The sequence below is a fragment of the Artemia sp. Qi Xiang Cuo genome, chromosome 5, assembly GCF_049724085.1.
Source record: "Artemia sp. Qi Xiang Cuo chromosome 5, ASM4972408v1, whole genome shotgun sequence".
NCBI classification, from domain to species: Eukaryota; Metazoa; Arthropoda; class Branchiopoda; order Anostraca; family Artemiidae; genus Artemia; species Artemia sp. Qi Xiang Cuo.
Genome location: NC_142798.1, coordinates 14617714 through 14635948, shown reverse-complemented (window position 1 = coordinate 14635948; position 18235 = coordinate 14617714). Strand labels below are relative to the sequence as shown.

Here is an 18235-nt window from a genome sequence, read left to right as displayed (position 1 = left end):
TATGGTCAGTGCGCTGTGCCACACTGGGCAGGCATATTCAGTGAGCGGTCTAATGTAGCATTTGTAGCATACAACCATGATCTCAGACTATAAGGTTCTTATAGAAAGGGTGGTCATATAAACTTCAGAGATGGCTCATTGGATTGGTAATCAGAAGTTATAGTGCCCTTTTCAAGAGTCAAAATGATCAGAGGGTAGATACCCCCCCCAACCCCCACACACATTCTATTTTCCCAAAATGCATATGATAGAAATTTTAAGATGGACATTTGTTGTTGTAGAAACTTTGAAAAGGGCTCATTTGGTTGCAAATTGAAAGGGCTAGTGCCCTCTTTCACAGTCAAAAGCAATTGAAGGGCAACCGACTGGTTGCCGTTCCCCCATGCCATGCCCCCTCATGCCCATCATTTCTCCAAACACATCCAACCAAAATATTAAATCTTAGGGAAAGGGAAATTTGCAATCTACAAAAAGCAAAATGTCCTAAATGTTTTCACTTTTTTTAGTTAAATAAATAAAAAATAAAACTTTAAGGAATAAATATCAGCATATCTATATTAAACTGACAATCCATGGTCATTTGTTTTTTCTCTTCAGTAGCCTAAGACCTAAATTGGGTTCTGGTCTTGAAAAGGCATGTGGGTTGTCAACCCTAATAATGTTAATTTTTGCTTGTTTTTTAGTTTGACTTGGCTATCTATTCTAATTTCTGTATGTTTTGAGTTTCATTTATTTATTAATAATGATTTGTGGCAGTTTTACACTTGGAAGATTATTTGAATTTATTTCTGCCCATTTTTGGTTTAATGGAGCTTTTTACTTTTCTTTGAAAAACTTGTTTTGTGAAGTTTTTTAAAAAAAGCAGTGCAATTCTACTTTAGCCATATTTGGCTAACTTGGAAAAGGGTTAGGTTAGGAAAATGAAACTTTCAGGGATGGGTATATAGGCTAAAGCATGTCCTGGGAAGTTATTTTGGTATAGACAATTTTGGAGACCACACTGCCTTTCCATGACAATAAAATAAAAGTTCAAATTAGGGATAAAATCCTTTTTAATAGACAGTGTATAGAAATTCACAAAAATACCAGATATTTCGGTCACATATGCAGTGACCGTCATCAGTCGTAAAACTAAACTAAAACAATTAAAAAAAAAAGTTTATATACAAAATCAAATAAAACTACATATTGTTTAATTCTCTAATTCTTTTCAAAACAAAGGCGGAAGCTAGCCTCTTTTACCTTCTTGGATTTGGTTCATTAGCATTCAATGATATGACATTTGGACAGAGGTCAACTACATTGGGTGAATTGAACTTTAATCTGTCAGATTTTAATAAATTATCATAGATAGAGTTCAGCCCAAACTCACCTGTATCCCAATTCAAAGCAATAACAAAGCTTACATTTCAAGACTTTAAATCACATTATTAAGGGATAAAAGTAAAAAAAAAGAGCTTTAATAGTGAGATAAACTTTCCCTGGAAAATCTTATATCAAAAAAGACTAGTGTAAGTGACTTTTTTTTTATTCAACAAACAGGAAAAAATCAATTCAATCATGACTTTTGCCTTTCCAGAGAAAGACTGCTAAAAAAGTTTTTGAAATTATCAACAAATAAGGTGGTAATACCTTTGTCAATTCTTGGACTAGGTGTGGTTAATTTTTCATCAAGAACTTTAACAATACAAGAACAATCAGTGCTTGAAAAGGGTCCAGAATTTTGTTTTAAACCAGATAAAGTCCCCATGGAAGGCATTATCTCTTCAATAGAAACATCTTTGCATAAATACGCAAATCTAATAAAAGATTTTAGCTTAGTAAGAGCTTCTACTGTAAAAACCCTATCTAATTTTGTACTGACACCAGAATTTTCTAGTACAACCATCAAAGACATAAGAATTCTTAAAAACTTGAAAAAGGATGGTTCAATTACCATTACAAAAGCAGATAAGAGTAACACTTTAGTTTTCATGAATACTGAGGACTGCAAATAAAAACTAAGAAGTTTACTAAATGATGAAAAAACATACAAGAAGCTATTGTATAATCCAACAGACTCTTTTACAAATAAGTTTAAGAACAAATTAAAGTGTTTAAAGGATGATGGAAAAATAACACCTCAACTTTATTACAAATGCCAGCCATGCAGTTCCTTGTGCCCCAAATTATATGGACTTCCCAAAATTCATAAGCCTAACCTACCATTACAACCAACTGTGTCAAGTACAAGGTCAACAACAAGTGTTTTGAGCAAGTGGTTAGTGTCAATATGTAAACCACTTGTGTCTGCACAAATTTCATACATTAAGAATTCTTCAAATTTGGTTGAAAAACTGAAAAAAGTAGAAATTTCTTTAAGTTCATTGCTTTCAAGGTTTGACATTATATCAATGTACACAAATATTGATGTAAAAGCAGCTGAACCTTTTCTAGAAAGAAAGCTGTTAAGAAATTTGGATTTAATTAGTGGCAAAACAGATTTGGAAGTTTCTGTAATTATGTATTTACTAAGGTTGTGCAATAAGTTCTCTTATTTTTTTTTCAATTTAGAGGGGAGTATTTTGAACAAATAAATGGTTTACCTATGGGGACCCTTTTATCTGCTTTATTAGCTAATATTTTTGTGGAGAATATTGAAACAATTGCATTAGATTTGTATTTTTTAAAGCATATTTTTTGGGGCTGGTATATGGATGACATAATTTCAGTATGGGATTATGGGGAGGAAGAATTAAAAGGATTTTTGGAACATCTTAATTGTTTGGGGGGGGGGGGGGGGATTTAAATTTTACTGTTTAATTAGAAGAGAAAGGGAAACTTCCTTTTATTGATGTTATTCTTTTGAAAAATGAAAATAGTCTGTCAAACAGAAAACCAACAAATAACAATAGATTTTTGTCTTATAGTTTCAGTCATGCTTGCCAAGTAAAAATTGGTTTGATTATTTCTTTAACTGACCGAATCTTTAGTATTTGCACTCCAAAATTTTTTGAGGAGTTGTCTTTTCTAAGAAAAATACTAATACACAGCATGTATTCAGAGTGGTTAATTAACCAGACTTTTTCAAGAAGAAGAAAAAGATTTCTAAAGATTTCCAAGGAAGTCGTGGAGACGACTCGGGAGAAGGATGTTTTCTGCTCCTTACCATATGTACCTGGGCTAAGTGAAACTTAAAAGAATTTTACAAAGTAATGGTCTAAGGGTAACTTTAAAGAGTAATAATACTTTGGGTACTTTTTTAAATTCTGGGAAGGATCTAACTTCATTGGGGCAACAAAGTGGGGTTTATCAGATCCCATGTACTTGCAGAAGCTCATATGTGGGATGTACTAACCAGAGTTTGGAAATGAGATTATTATAGCATTAAGATTCCATTTCTTTGGCTTTAAAGCAAGATTCTAAGTCTGAAGATTTTACTTCAGCCCTTTCAGAACATATTTTCAATTTTCCAGACCATTTTATTTTGTTCAAGAATGTCTCTTTGATTTCTAGGGATCGGGGTTTAAAGCAAAATTTTTGTGAAACTCTTGAAATAAAGAAAATCTTATTCAAGAATATTGCTTTGAATCGGGTTACAGGTTAAAATGGGCTGGACTCTATCTATGATAATTTATTAAAATCTGACAGAGCAAAGTTCAATTCACCCACTGTAGGTGACCTCTGTCCCAATGTTATATCATTGAACGCTAATAAACCGAATCCAAGAAGGTGAATAAAGTAAGGTTCTGCCTTTGCTTTGAAAAGAATTAGAGAATTAAACAATATGTAGTTTTACTTGATTTTGTATATAAACTTTTGTTTTATATTGTTTTAGTTTAGTTTTATTACTGATAACAATCACTGTATATGTGACCAAAATATCTGGTATTTTTTGTGAAGTTCTATACACTTTCTATTAAAAAGCATTTTATCCCTATATTGAACTTTAATTTTATTTTGGTAAATTTTTACCAAATCATATTATTGACTTACAAATAAAGTGAATATGCCACTCAATGCCTTTTTTATGCTCTTTCCAAATATAATCCTATTAATTTTTGTCAGAAATGAATTTTACCCCCACCCCTATATATACCAATTCAGGGTAGGCTAGGCCATGGATGTAGGCAGCATATTGTCTAGGGGGGGGGGGGGGGGCAGCTGCCCCCATATGCCCATGGGCTAGGCCTATATAGGCTATTTGCACATTGGGGGGGGGGGTAGGGGCAAATTTTATTTCTGATGTAAATAGGAGGTAAGTTTGAACTTTACCCCCACCCCTCTAATGTGCAAATATATACCCTGATAGAATTGGTATGGGCCTAGGGGCAAAATTCATTTCTGACAAAAATGATTATTATAGGCCTATTTGGAAAGAGCATAAAAAAAGGCATTAAGTGGTATATTCACTTTATTTGGAAGTCAATAGACTAATATGATTTGGTAAAAATTTACTGTTATTTTGAAGTACCTACCTCAACTCCTTCTCCATCTAGAGGGTCCTGACCTTTGATGACATTTAAAAACCTGTGTCATCTTAGCCTAGCTAAATTATGTGGCCCTGTGCAAATTTACGCTATTTTCTGTGGGTTTCTGGCTCTTTAAAAAAAAAATAAATCATAGGATAGGCTACTAGCATTTTACTAGGCCCTAGCCTATTAAGAAAATAATAATTAGCATACCATTCCTGAATCACCCACTGTTTTGTCAAAATTCTAATAGGCCTAGCTATAGACTTGTCAGGTATAGGCAATTTTCAAGAACTTCAGAATTGGGCTCCCATCTAGGCCTGGCCTAAGGTGCATGCAAATTTCTTAGAGAAAACAAAAGCCTAGATTACATACCCAAAATATCAGATTAAAGAGCCAAACTAAACACTTTAAACAGCCAAAACACTGCTTCAATGGCATGTTTAAATTACAGCTGCTAAATATATCCTTTTCAATTCCTGGTCTTCACTCTCTGCTTCCTCACAACAAAATTCACAGACTAAAGTTATGTTTCTTCTAAGAGTTCCTAAAGCTCTGAAAAGCTTTGAAAGACATCATGTCATATCCACAGAGACATCTAAAAATAAGAAATATTCCATAAAAGAGCTAGCGTCAAAATTTAACTTTTAGAAACACGGAAAATATAAAAATGAAGAGAAAAATAAGGAATTGGAGGCAAAAGGTCTCTGACGACGAAGAAGAAACTAACTCATTGTAAGTCTAAAGAGTCCTGGGTTTATTCATTTAAAGCAATGGTAAAATTCTAGTTTAGCTACTTTTGGCTATCTTGGAAAGGGGTTAGGTTAGGAAAATGAAACTTTCAGGGATGGGTCTACAGGCTAAATATGTCCCCTGAAGGTATTTTGAAGTACCTATCTCGGTCAATATATACCAAATCATATTATTGAGTTTCAAATAAAGTGAATACATCATTCAATGCCTTTTTTTATGCTGATTACGAATATAATAAGAATTTCTATTGGAAATGAATTTCAGCCCCCCCCCCCCGATATAGGGTGTACCTAACCTAACCCTGAAATGACCTCGATAGGGGGGGGGGGCTGAAATTCATTTCCAATAGAAATGCTTATTATATTTGTAATCAGCCGAAAAAAGCCATCGAGATTTTTAAAGGTCAGAGTTTTCTTCACCAAATCATAAATAAGCAAACAAGATATAAAGGCTTCCAGGATCCATCCTTGTTGGACCTTGAAATTTTAAGTGGTCCTGAATTTCATATTAAAAATGAGTTTCTCACTCCTATTACTAAAAGTGACAATTTTGTTACCCTGTCTATACCATATTGTCTCTGGATATAGGCTATGATGTCAACCTCTGCTGTGCACTCAAATTCATATTTTATAATTGCCCAGAGTTCATTACAAATGATATAAATGAATCATAATTGAACTTCAAAGAAATTACCTTATCTGCAAATAAAAAGCACTCTTGCATTATTTTTTTGAAGCAACCCAACACCCTTCCATTTCTCATAAGAGAAGTCAAAAGACTGATTGACAAAAAAACTATAGCCTGAAGAAAATGAAACAAGAAAAAGACCCAGGACAATTGGCTAAAATGCCCAAAAGCTTTAAGCCATGTTACTAATGTCATCAGGAACAAGAATTATGATTATGAAGATTAGCTTGCCTCTTTTACTAGGGTAAATCCCAAATTTTATGGAAACATATGTGTGCTAGGAGTTCAAACTATCAAACTATTCATGACCTTGTATATAATTGTGTGACCCATTAATCACCAACAGACAAGGCTAATTTATTGAATCCTCATTTTTTTTCTTCCTCTTTAACTGTCAATCTTATGTATCTGTCCCTACAGTGCCATCATATGCTGTAACTAGTCCAAGGCATGAAATGTGTATCAATGAACAAATGGTTCTTGCTAGTCTTGGTAAGTCAATAAGTGTCAAAAAAGGATCAGATGGGATGCATCCCAGGCTTCTTAGGGAATGTCAAAATTTCCTCAGCTCTCCTCTAGCTAAAACTGTTTCAGCAGTCTCTCCAAAAGGGGCAACTGCTTTTGATTGGAATATTTCACTGCAATCCACAAGAAAAAGACCTAAAGACTAAACCAGAGTTACCATCCTATCAGCATAAGGTCTGCTGTTGTCAAAGTTCTTGAAAAGTTTGTGAGTAAAGCTTTAATGTGAATAAACCTTTTACAGATGTATGGTTATGTCACAGCAACAGAACTACATGACAAAAGTTTTACTGTCAACATAATCATCCTTGACCTAGCAAGAACCTTGATAAAGTATACTACAAGTTCCTTATCACAAAGTTGAAAGCTGTACTTGAAGATCTATATGTTGAACACAGGACTTTCCATAAGATAGAACCCAAGGTGTCAGAAGTTTTGATTTTGGTGGTGCTCCTTATTATTCCTCCTCTACAACAGTTTTAAGTGGTGTCCCTCAGGCCACTAGGCTATTCTTGGACCAAGCCTCTTCAGATTGTATGAAAATTTGTACCAAACCTTCTTATCCTTTAAATGGGTCTTTCTAAGTTAGTGGGTAAAGTTGCCACAGCTTCTGATTCTCAATTTATCCAGATTAGTCTTGACAGTCTTGGAAATTGGGCTGATACATGACTCCTTACCTCCAATATTGGTAAATGTCATGTGCTCTGTTTTTGCAAACATAAGCAACACCAAAATTATTTTCTCTACAATGGTCTTCTTTCTGTAGTTTCTGAATAAAGGGATCTTGGGGTCATTATTGATGACAGATTGAATTTCAGCACTCATGCCAAGACTATGCCATCATCTGCCTTTCAATCCCTTTCCATTATCATAGGGACAAGGTTTGATCATGGCTTGAGGCTAGAATGTCTTTAACATCCTCTTTTTCAAAAAGGAAAAAGAAGTCTTGGAAAAAGTGCAGCACAGAGTAAATAAAATGACTGGTGGATTGGAGAAAATGTTTTATAAAGAAGGCCTATGCCATTTTAAACTCCTCACACTTACATATAGAAGAAAACAAGGAGATATGATTCTAGCCCATACAAATTATACCTAGAAACACCCTTCTGCAGCTATTTTCTCACCCATTGCATCATATGAGTAGAGGAAATTCAAAGAAACTTTTAATGCAACATTGCACCACTAGAGAAAGAAGCCACTTCTTCAGCAAGAGAGTTGCCAACCTATGGAACCAGATTTCAGAAGATGCGATGTCTGCTGAAGCAACTCACGCATTATTTGCAAAATTGACAAAGAGTGGCTACATCAAGCATTCTAATTCAAATAGGATGTAGCTGAATCCTCAACCTGGAAGTAATAAACAACCAGACATAAAAATCATTCCTACAGATGTCATCACAGAGCACAACAAGGATTAAAATCTTGTTTTTTCAAGCTGTGATTTAAGATGATAACCTAGCACACTGCTGAGAAAAGTAGCTGCTAGAGTACAATGCTGAAAAATGCAAGGTGTCCACATTGGGTCACCAAACTGTAAACAACAATTGGCTACTCATTGTTCAACTGCAGAGTCAGCAGCTACTCTAAGCTGACACAAACAGAGTAGGAACATTACCTTGATTGAAGGATTGAATCCCAGTTGAAGTTCCATGAGCAAGTCATCTCAGATGTTTCAAGCATATGGAGACATCCTGGCACCATCAAAGAACATTTTTCTGCTGTAATTCAAATATCATAAAAAAGCTGTACACACCTATGGTATGCACAGTGCTTGAGTTTTGTATGGCAAGGACCTTGCCTGAATTCACAGGAGATAAACAACTCCTTGAATGTGTCCAGTGCTGCGCCACTAAAATGTTCTTACCTACCATAGAAAAGAGGTAATATTGTCACAATATTCAAGCATCTACAAGCCATTCCCACTTTATGCCCTCCCCCCCCCCAACCTAAACTAGAGAACCCAGGGAAACTCCCAGAAAATTTGCCTAAAAACTAACAACCACAGTGGGTAGTACCACTTCTTCTCCAATTGTGTTGCCCCACTTTGAAACTCCCTCAGCAATCTAACCATCAGTCTCAAACCCTGGAGTCATTCAAGCATGTATGAAGAGGGACTATATTTTCCCACTCCGATGATACAGATCACATGTGACTATCTTGGTTTATCTTGTATTTATTGATTAGTCATTTTCTGAGTCTAGGGAATTTTTGTTATTCCCTTAAGGCACATATTTTCAAATACTTGGATTTTTGCTAGCTGTTTGTTTCCATGCCATGTCTTTGAAGTATATAGCAGTACAGGCAAGACATTTCCATTAAAAAGTCATAGATTCAAGCAAAATGAAAAACTATGATTTCAGATTGTGTGGAGGCTATTGCAGGTATCATTTCCTTCTCATATTCTGGTCAATATCTCTTCTGCTTTTGAACTAGTTTTCTTAATTATGCTTCTGGGGGTTTTGAATTGAAATATTTGTTCTGTGTCCTGGTCTTCACACTTGATATTCAAGAGAGAGTCTGTGTTGCCATTCATATTTTCTTTTCAGCATTTATTTTCAGACCCACCTCAACAGTTCTTTTGTCCAATCCATCCAATATTTATTAAAGGCGTATTTTAAAGGACTGTAGCATTGTATTGTCGTCAGTAAGGTTTTGTCACTCAAACGGATATCTGGGTTTAGCTGACTGCCATCTGGAGTTCAACAGGCTGACTACTCTATTGGAGAAGAACTTGCTTCTCAACTTGGTGTCTGCTCATTTCTGGGAAAGCTTTTGAGAGTGACCGCGAGTTTTCTTTAAATTTTTAAGTTGCAACATGCCAGGAATGGTATTTTCAGGATTCAGAAGTATGTATACTGTTATTCCCTCACCTTGTTTGTGATGATAAGTTAGGGATGGTGCTTTAAGCTTCTGAAGACAGGATGGATATGGAACATCTTATAAGTATTTATTGCATTTTGTTTACTTTGTTCAGTTAAAATAATAACCAGCCCTCTAGAAATTTTATGGCCATTGCTTTGATACAATCATCCCTGGGAAAAAAACAAAATACAAACATATATCCATGACCATCCTCCTTCCAACTAAATAATTTTTTATTTTTTTTTTAGCTAAAAATAAAAAAGTAGTAATAAACCTTAAAACCAGTAGTAATCACGTTGTATATGAGAGGAGTAATCACTCTTCTCACCCATTCCTCTTCTTTATGCAGAAATTTGACTCTGGTATTACCACTTTATAGATAATATAACAGTAAGATCATGGCTTGATGATTTTTGGCTCTTCATTCTTGGCACGTACAAACAGCTCCTCCCATTTACTTTGACATTAGCGGGCCAGTATGTATTTGTCAGTCACTGAAAATTGGTGCGAAATTGTATTATTCGTAATTGCAAAAGCAGAAAGAAACTTGGTGAGCTGGATTTTTGTTTGCAAACACATGCATATTACGAAGTAAAATATAAGAATCAGGAAATCGAGGGACATACCTATCAAGGAAAATAAACTAGCAAGTAATTATTTTAGTTTTAGTAGTATAAATATTTGATTATCTCTTTTTTTGAACAAAGGGGCAAAACTTTTGCAACTTGTGTTTGATTATCTCCTTAATGAGCTCCTCAGTGCTACAGACAATAAAAATCAAACCAACATCAATAAACACATATGAAAAAAGGAAGTGATTATATTTAAATTAGCTGCAAGTCTGTATTAATGCCCACCACGTAATTTTTCTTTGAGATAAAATTGATAAAACTTTGGAACTGAAATATCAATCCAAAGTGCCAAATTTCATAATCAAATGTTGTCATGTTATGACATTGTTCTAATAAAACTTATTTTTAACTAGAATATTGTTGTAGATTTATTCTTATATATATATATATATATATATATATATATATATATATATATATATATATATATATATATATATATATATATATATATATATATATATATATATATATATATATATATATATATATATATATATATATATATATATATATATATATATATATATATATATATATATATATATATATATATATATATATATATATATATATATATATATATATATATATATATATATATATATATATATATATATATATATATATATATATATATATATATATATATATATATATCAGCGCGTACAAACAGCTCTTCTCATTTGATATGCCATCAGCAGTTTAATTACCCTGGAACACTTATTTTGGCAGAAACTTTCTCAAAATGCCTTTGAAACCAACTCGAGACTTCGAAACCTACTTGTAATTCCTTAAAACATCTAATACTAACATTGCACTACTAATTGACGATTTTCATATATTTTTTGGAATAAATTAATTTAAAAATAGATTCTTTAAAATTTAGTGTTAAAACAATGACGCCAAGTTTCTTGTTCAAGAGAAATCTGACTTGTCTACCCGTGAAAATATCAAATGTCGCTTATGTTTATAGTTGTTTAAATGTTCTCTGGAGCACTTGCATCTCGGTCGGGGTTTTTATAATGGTTGAGATAGGGAAAAATCATACTGTCTATTATTGTGGGCATTGCTGACAAATTTTTATTATGATTATTATTCATTTATTGCCCGTCAAAAAAATTTACAAAAAAAGGTACAGTAGACAGAGTAATCACTAAAGAAAACAAAAAGAAAAAAAAGAAGAAAAAAAGGACACATATGCACATTGAAAATTCAAATACATGACAAAAAAACTCATTACATTAATACAAAAGGATGTTAAATTTTCTTTTAAAACAGGAGAGAGATTTATTAATACTAACATTATTAGTATTATTATTATTATTCATTTATTGCCCGTCAAAAAAAGGTGCATATACAGAGTAATCACTAAAGTAAAAAAAAAAAAAAAAAAAAATCATTACATACATTACATTATTACAAACAAACTATTGTGAACAAATTGTTGACCATGGATGATTAAACTTACTTTGAAAACGGGATAGAGATTTATTAATGCTAATATTAGGGTCAGATAGCTTATACAAATGAATAATTTTACGGTTTCTTGTCCAAGGGGGCAAATGTAGAAGAAATTTAGCAACTCTGAAGAAGATTGATCATAGGTGCTTTTTATCTGTAACTGTAAAAAATTTCGAGAAAGGGGCAATGTAAAGCAGATGTGGAAGGGCTGTGGCGTTGTAAATGGATGCTAGAAGGTAATGGTTGAAACGTAGTTTGCTTTTTACGATTCCAGTGTAAGAAATGCTAATTTTACACTCAACGTGAGAAATCAGCAAACGACGTGTGTGGCCTATAGATGTGCCAATTGGAAGGCCTAGGTATGTAATATGGTCTGCAGGTTTAACAAGACAACCGTCCAGATTTAGAAGAGAAGTAGAGGGATTTTGCCAACTGAAAAGGATAACTTCGGGTTTCTCAGGATTAAAAGACAGCCCCATTTTTATATATTCAACTTTGAGGATTTTGAAATTCTGCTCAATGCGCTGAATTTTTTGGCTGAAATTCAATATGTCATTAGCATAAAAAATAAGAGACATATCGATTCTCCCAAGTATGCACGAAGAAAGACACTTTTCCTGAGCATCCAGGACACTATTATTTGACAAAGTTAGAGACGTGATAGCTCCCTTTCTGAACGAGGATGGGGTACAGACGAATTGCAAGCATGTACGAGGCATTCAAAGAGTTTGGCCTTACACGAAAGTTGATGCAATTACAATGGAATTGGTGAAGAGTCGATCGCAGGGGGAAGAGTGGTGGAAGTTATAAGTACCCTAAAAGATTCCTATATCAATTACTGAGAACACGGACAACTGATGGGTTTACACCTCGCCTCGCCATATGAAAAAGCATGGACGAATGAATTAAAGAATTGAACGCACGTTTAACGTCATGTCCAGCGAGGATCATACTTTCTCCCGAAGATTCAGCGTCGATGAGGGCAGTAAAAACTGCTGTAAGAGCATGAGAATAGCCAAAATTAGCCTGAAGACTGAACTGATATGGGGGAACGTAATATTTCTGTCTTAACTCATCATGAAAAAGGAGCTTCAAAAGTTTGCATATCGTCGTAGAGACGGTGATGGGACGGAAAAAGGAACGTTGCAGCTCAGATTTTCCTTTTTTGGGAATCGGAGTCAGATCACCAGTGCAGAACGAGGAAGGAACAATACCTGCTACAAATATCATTTATATGAGAGGGATGAGCTGACGCACCCGTAAATAACTTCCGTTAATGATCTTTAGAGTACTCACTTTCTCTATCACACAAGACGCTTTCTTTTTAAGTTGGGATATGGCTCTTATGACAGCATCACAAGTAACAGCAAAATCAAGGTCAGGAGATTCATCAATGAAGTTGCAGAGCTCGTCACAAAATTGTGACTCTAAAACAGGATCATGCTCAGAAAATTCCTTTGAAAAATGGGATATCCATTCGGACAAAGGGATGTCATTCAGGTCTGGTAAATTGGAGGAGATAATAGCTTCCACTGTAGATCAGGTGAATTCCTGACCTTCTCAGAATAAAGTGTCTGCATTTTAGATTGATGAAGGGCAAGTTCTTTAGCAAAACATTTTTTTGACACTTTTCTCAGTTCATTGACTATTCCTTGACGGGGCATAGGCAATCTCTCCTTAATTTTTACCAAAATTTAGCACGGTCACAAGCTTCAGACAGCGCTAGATTTCCTGACCACCTGGGAACTTGGGTACCAACATGAATTTTTTTAAGAGGAACTGCCCTTTTTTCAGCACACAAAAGTTCATGGCAGATTTCTGCGGAGTAGATATCAAGAGTAAACCTAATTTTATCAATGTCTTTGTTAGAAGACTTTTGCAAAAGATGAAATGGAACCCGGATCATGTTTAGGATGCTATCTGAAGTTTCGATGAACTGAGATGTGTCAATTTTATTCCAATCGCGAGAAGTATACCACTTATGCCGGTGAACAGTATGAGCCTGTAACACTGGAATCTGAGAAGCTTCTCGTTTAAAACTAGAAGCAATAGAAAGGTGGTCTGAAACTTGAATTTAGAAACTACCTCAACACAATGTATATCAAGGTTAAATGACACAACATGGTCAAGGTTAGATGTGCAAGAGGAAGAATGAATGTAAGTAAACTGAGCAGATTTCTGTTGAACTTTAAAATCATTACCAAATATTCCTAATAGTAAAGAAGCACGGATAGAAGCTGAAGACAACCTGCAATTTAAATCACAATTAAAATCATCTACAATCAAACACGGGATTTTCAGTTTAAGGATATCACGAAGACAAGACCTAAGTTTACTAACTGCCAATGCGAAATCTCTCTCAAAATCTTCATCTTTGTAATCTGTGGGTAAATATACATTTATTATTACGCACTCACCTACTCGAACAGCTAAAAAACTATCACTAGAAAAGAAAACACTAGAATTAAGATTCGATACTACATAAGTAGCAATACCACCAGAAGCTCTGCCTTTAGAAGAACTATGTTTAGATGGAACCGAAAAAGTTTTGAAGGTGGCACTAATGTCAAGTAAACCAAGGCTGTGTGGCTGGTCAGGAAATGTTCCTGCAAACACAGAATATCATGATTATGAAGAATATTTTCAAGAATAGGTCTTTTTTTATAAGACCACCATTAATATTCCAAGAGAGAAAACGAATATCCATTTCTCTACTTAGCTGCCCGTTTATCGGTTTGAGCGTTGCCAGGGCATTTGATACTGTAACAAGTGTGATTAGACTCTTTACATGTAATGCAAAACACGTTCCAAACACATGGATTATCCCTGGTGGAAGAGTGCTCTGTGGAGCCTCAGCGAGAGAACAGTTCTGCGTTCTTACAATGAGCAGCAAAATGTCCTTGTCGATGACATCTGAAACACCGTCTAGGTATGAATATGAAATTCTGGGCAATAAACTCCTCATAACACACCTTCACAGAATTTTTCAGAAAGGAATGGAGATCACTCCGTTGTTCAAAATAAATCTTGTAGACACGTGACTTGCCACACTGCAAAGCTTTGACACACTTTGGAATAATTTTCTCTATATCTTTTTCATTCATTTCTGTCGGTACGCCTTTTATTACACCGATGAAGGCGGGAGATTTAACAGAGGCTAAAAGGCTAGGTTGGAACTTTTTCATCTGGTCAGCAATTGAAGAGGCAGCGGGTTTACTTTTTTTGACAATTTTCCATTCTGATGAAGAACGTTTCACCTCTGAAATATCAATTGCAGCTTCAGGACATATTTTATCAATAAAATGTTTCCTTAATAGTGGAGAAGAAAGATTGGACGGGCAATTTTTTAACACAACAGAATACGTAGGAGGATTGGATTGGTCCTTGGTGCAAGACGACTGAGCGGAAGAGGGCTAGGCAGAAGTTGCCTGTACTGCGATATGTTGCTTATTTAGCTCAGAGAAACTGTCAGTTTTACGGGAAAGTTCATTCATGAGACAGGTTAACGTTGCAGCAATCGCATCACCAATGGTTGGAATTTCACACGGTGGGTATATCACGAATTTCGGGATCTTACGTTTTTTTTTCGATGCCGTAGATAACCACTTACAAATGTCAAGGACATTTTTATCGTCTTTTTGGCATCTAATTAATCGTGCTCCAATCTCTAGGACCTGGTGTAAAACCTCCTTTGCTTTTAGATTGGTTTCATGATTGAAAAAGCTTGTCGACTTTGCAATTATTGTCTCTACTTTGATACCATCGATTGAGAAATAAAATTCAATATTTAAAATAATATCCGAGTCGTCCATTATTTCATAATTGCACTTACGGTAATAATATTCAATAGAGAAAAATCCACTCCAAATCGATGCCAAAAACCATCGCCAATATAAATAGTATATTCAGTTGATAACTATAAGGGTTTTATGTACCTATTGCCTTTTAAATATTATAATTGGAAATGTTATGCTTTGAACCAATGCAAATACAGAAGCTTTTTATCATAAAAAAACAACTATTGCAAGGGGTGGAGTGGTAGGGGTGGCAGCTCATTTTATACATGGTAACTTTTGTTTGTATTAGGTTGTAATATTCCGTTTTACTTTATTTTTTTAATATTTGTCTGTTTGTTTTAATATTCTACTTAGGCTTATTTCATATTTTACATTATGTAAGGGTGGCTACCCCCCCCCCCCCCTCCTAAAATTTCCGCTCTTCCCATCGAAGCCCATTTTTTATGTAACAGTCTTGCAAGAAAATGTATCGTTTGGGTGCATTTACTTTTCAATATTAAATATGATTATCCTCCATCAGAATCCCATTCTTAAAAGGTCTTAATATTAGTCCTTTTTATGCTTAAAAACTAATGTTTCTTGTCCAAAACTGTGATTTTTCACAGTAAGAGGAGGCGGGTTAATCCCTTAGCAGCCATACTGTATGCCTAGTGCATAAATATTACTCCAAATGAACTGAGGTCAGAAGTTAAATGTGGAATGATGAAACTGGGATACTCATAGAAAATTATCCAACAGACTACCAACTGCAGAGAATTCTACCACTTCTTTTCCAGCCTTGTGGAAAAGAAGATTTGGAACTCTATAAGCAATCAAACCATCCAATCTCAAATTTTGGAGTAACTCAAGCATGCCAAGGACAGAATCTGGGAGCAGAAGGGGTGACATATACATTGGGACACCCCAGAGTTCACAACTAAACTTTGAAGTCATCATTGGCTGGCAAATCACAATTAGCCATTCTCCCACGCCTGTAGAATGGAATTTAAGGTGGTTTAAGCGTGGTCACAACCATGATAAATGGTATTTAGGGTATGTATCAACCCACAGAAAAATCTATATTTGCCTGAAGCACCTCAAATGAAAAGTGCGAAAATTTGGTCAGGAAATTTTCTTTTTGGGGCTTTAAGTACCCCTCCCACAGCAAATTGCACTCTCTCCCATCCTAATAGTTGCTATGTTGCTATTCAATAATGTATAACCATTAATTTTACAGGATAAACAGTCTGTAATAATGACAAATTCTTTTATGGGTTGGAGTAAATGCTCCACTGTGTGTAAGCATGACTCCTGAAACTCCGAAGTTATTTAAATATGCTTTCCATTGTTCAAACTATCTAAGTATTTTTGCTATTTCATTGTAATCCTATTCAATGATGTTTCACATTTTACCACTAACTCTCCCTTTTTAAACTGAAATATTTTATTTCAGTTTAATTCTATGAGGCATGATTTTTTAAAATAAAAAAGAAAGCAAAGCCGATTTAAGATGATTCTTAGCGCCATTGAAGATCTATAAAATAAGAATTATATTATTATATGCACATGGGTGTAGGCAGCATTAGGCAGCATATTGTTTAGGGGGGGGGGCAGTCGATAGTGTGGTGGAGTTTTATCAACTGCTTTTTCCAAACCATCTGCGTTTTTCAGCCATATGTAATGGAAATTTGAAGGTCTAGGGGGGGGGGGCAGCAGCCCCCCCCCTGCCCCACCCTTCCCTACGCCCATGTATATGCACCTTTTTTCCTACTCGCAAGCACAAAAGATAGGAGCACAAATTCCTGATTTACTGATAAGAGTCTCAGAACTCTGGCTTGGAAAATTCGTTTTTGAAATATAATTTATTCAAGAAAAGCATTGAGGGGGGGGAAATAAATTATTAGATAATTACGAGGAAGACAATAGAGAGAGAGAGAAAAATAAAAGAAATAAAACAAAACTCGGTAAACAGTAAGAAAAGTCAGATTTAAATATGATGATGAATTAATTTTTTTTTATGTAAATGTAGTGAAAAGTGTGTTAAAGCGTTTTAAGAAAAGTGTAAGTATTGTAAAGTACAAAAATGTATATGCATTGTAAATTTGTATTTTAATGTTATATGTTGTAGGTCTAATGAATGGGAGCAGTTTCTTGCCGCAGTGGGTAGCTAGAATGAGAAATTTGAAATTGTTATATAGTGAATTAATGGATTGAGAGTCGTATGAATGGAAAAATTGTAAAAAAAGGAAGTTTTTTTTTAAGAAAAAGGTAGATAAAATGTACTAGGAGAGAAAAAATTATGCATGTGAGGAATTATAAAAGAGGAAAGCTATGGAATGTCGAGTAAGAGGTAAGAAAAAAAAATGAAGAGGAAAAGTTAATGCAGGGAAAACTTACTGGGTTAAAGTAAGCGTAGAGAAAAAAATTGAAAAAAGAAGAAAAATTGACAATAACGTATGTAGATAGGACTGAAATGTGTGTGTGTTGAAAAAAGACAATAATTTGTATACGTTTTTAGAGAAGTGCTTGAAGAGGCCAGAGAGTTACAAAAGCTAAGAGAGAGACCTCATGGGGTTAGTGCTGTTAGTCTTGCAACTGGGAAAAAGCTGGAGCTTGGACAAGAAAAGATCATTGTAAGTAACCAGTTTCCCATTTCTTCATAGAAAAAAATGAAGCATTGCAGATCGTTATTTTATCTTTAGATAGGAATGCTCACTGTTTTGCTTTTTAATTACGTTACTTTTCTGCCAATATTGTAATCAAAGCAAGAAGTTCCAATTTTTTAAACGGGCTAGTGAATTTAAGTACTCCTACTACTTCTACTAACAACCCAACTGAGGCCAACACAGCTACGCACGCTCCTCCTCCATCGCAAAATTCTATTCAAAGCACATAAAGAAAGAAAAACGAGCAAAAATGGGGTTTTTATAGGCCAAATGAAGATACTGAAAAAACGAAGCGAATATTTCGAGAGGACAAACGCCTCTCTTCTTCAGCGCGAAACGAAACGATGTATCAACGATGTTGCTCGCTAGTATCCGTCGATGGCAGTTCATATTTTTTGGATTTTGTGCAAATCGCGGATATT

At 34.7% G+C, this 18235-nt stretch overlaps 2 protein-coding genes across 2 annotated transcripts in view; one reads left to right on the top strand and one right to left on the bottom strand.

Moving 5' to 3' along the window:
* Positions 1-4985, bottom strand: part of LOC148951844 (CD9 antigen-like) — a 54033-nt gene extending 49048 nt beyond the window's left edge. The window contains exon 1 of the mRNA XM_089089354.1: positions 4827-4985. Within this exon, the coding sequence (XP_088945480.1) occupies positions 4827-4892 (66 nt within the window). The 5' untranslated portion in view covers positions 4893-4985. The remainder of the gene's footprint in view (positions 1-4826) is intronic.
* Positions 4986-5091: 106 nt separating this feature from the next.
* LOC148951843 (splicing factor C9orf78) overlaps positions 5092-18235 on the top strand; it is a 57173-nt gene continuing 44029 nt past the window's right edge. Inside the window, exons 1-2 of the mRNA XM_089089355.1 lie at positions 5092-5186; positions 17666-17780. Coding sequence (XP_088945481.1) covers positions 5122-5186; positions 17666-17780 — 180 coding nt within the window. The 5' untranslated portion in view covers positions 5092-5121. The remainder of the gene's footprint in view (positions 5187-17665; positions 17781-18235) is intronic.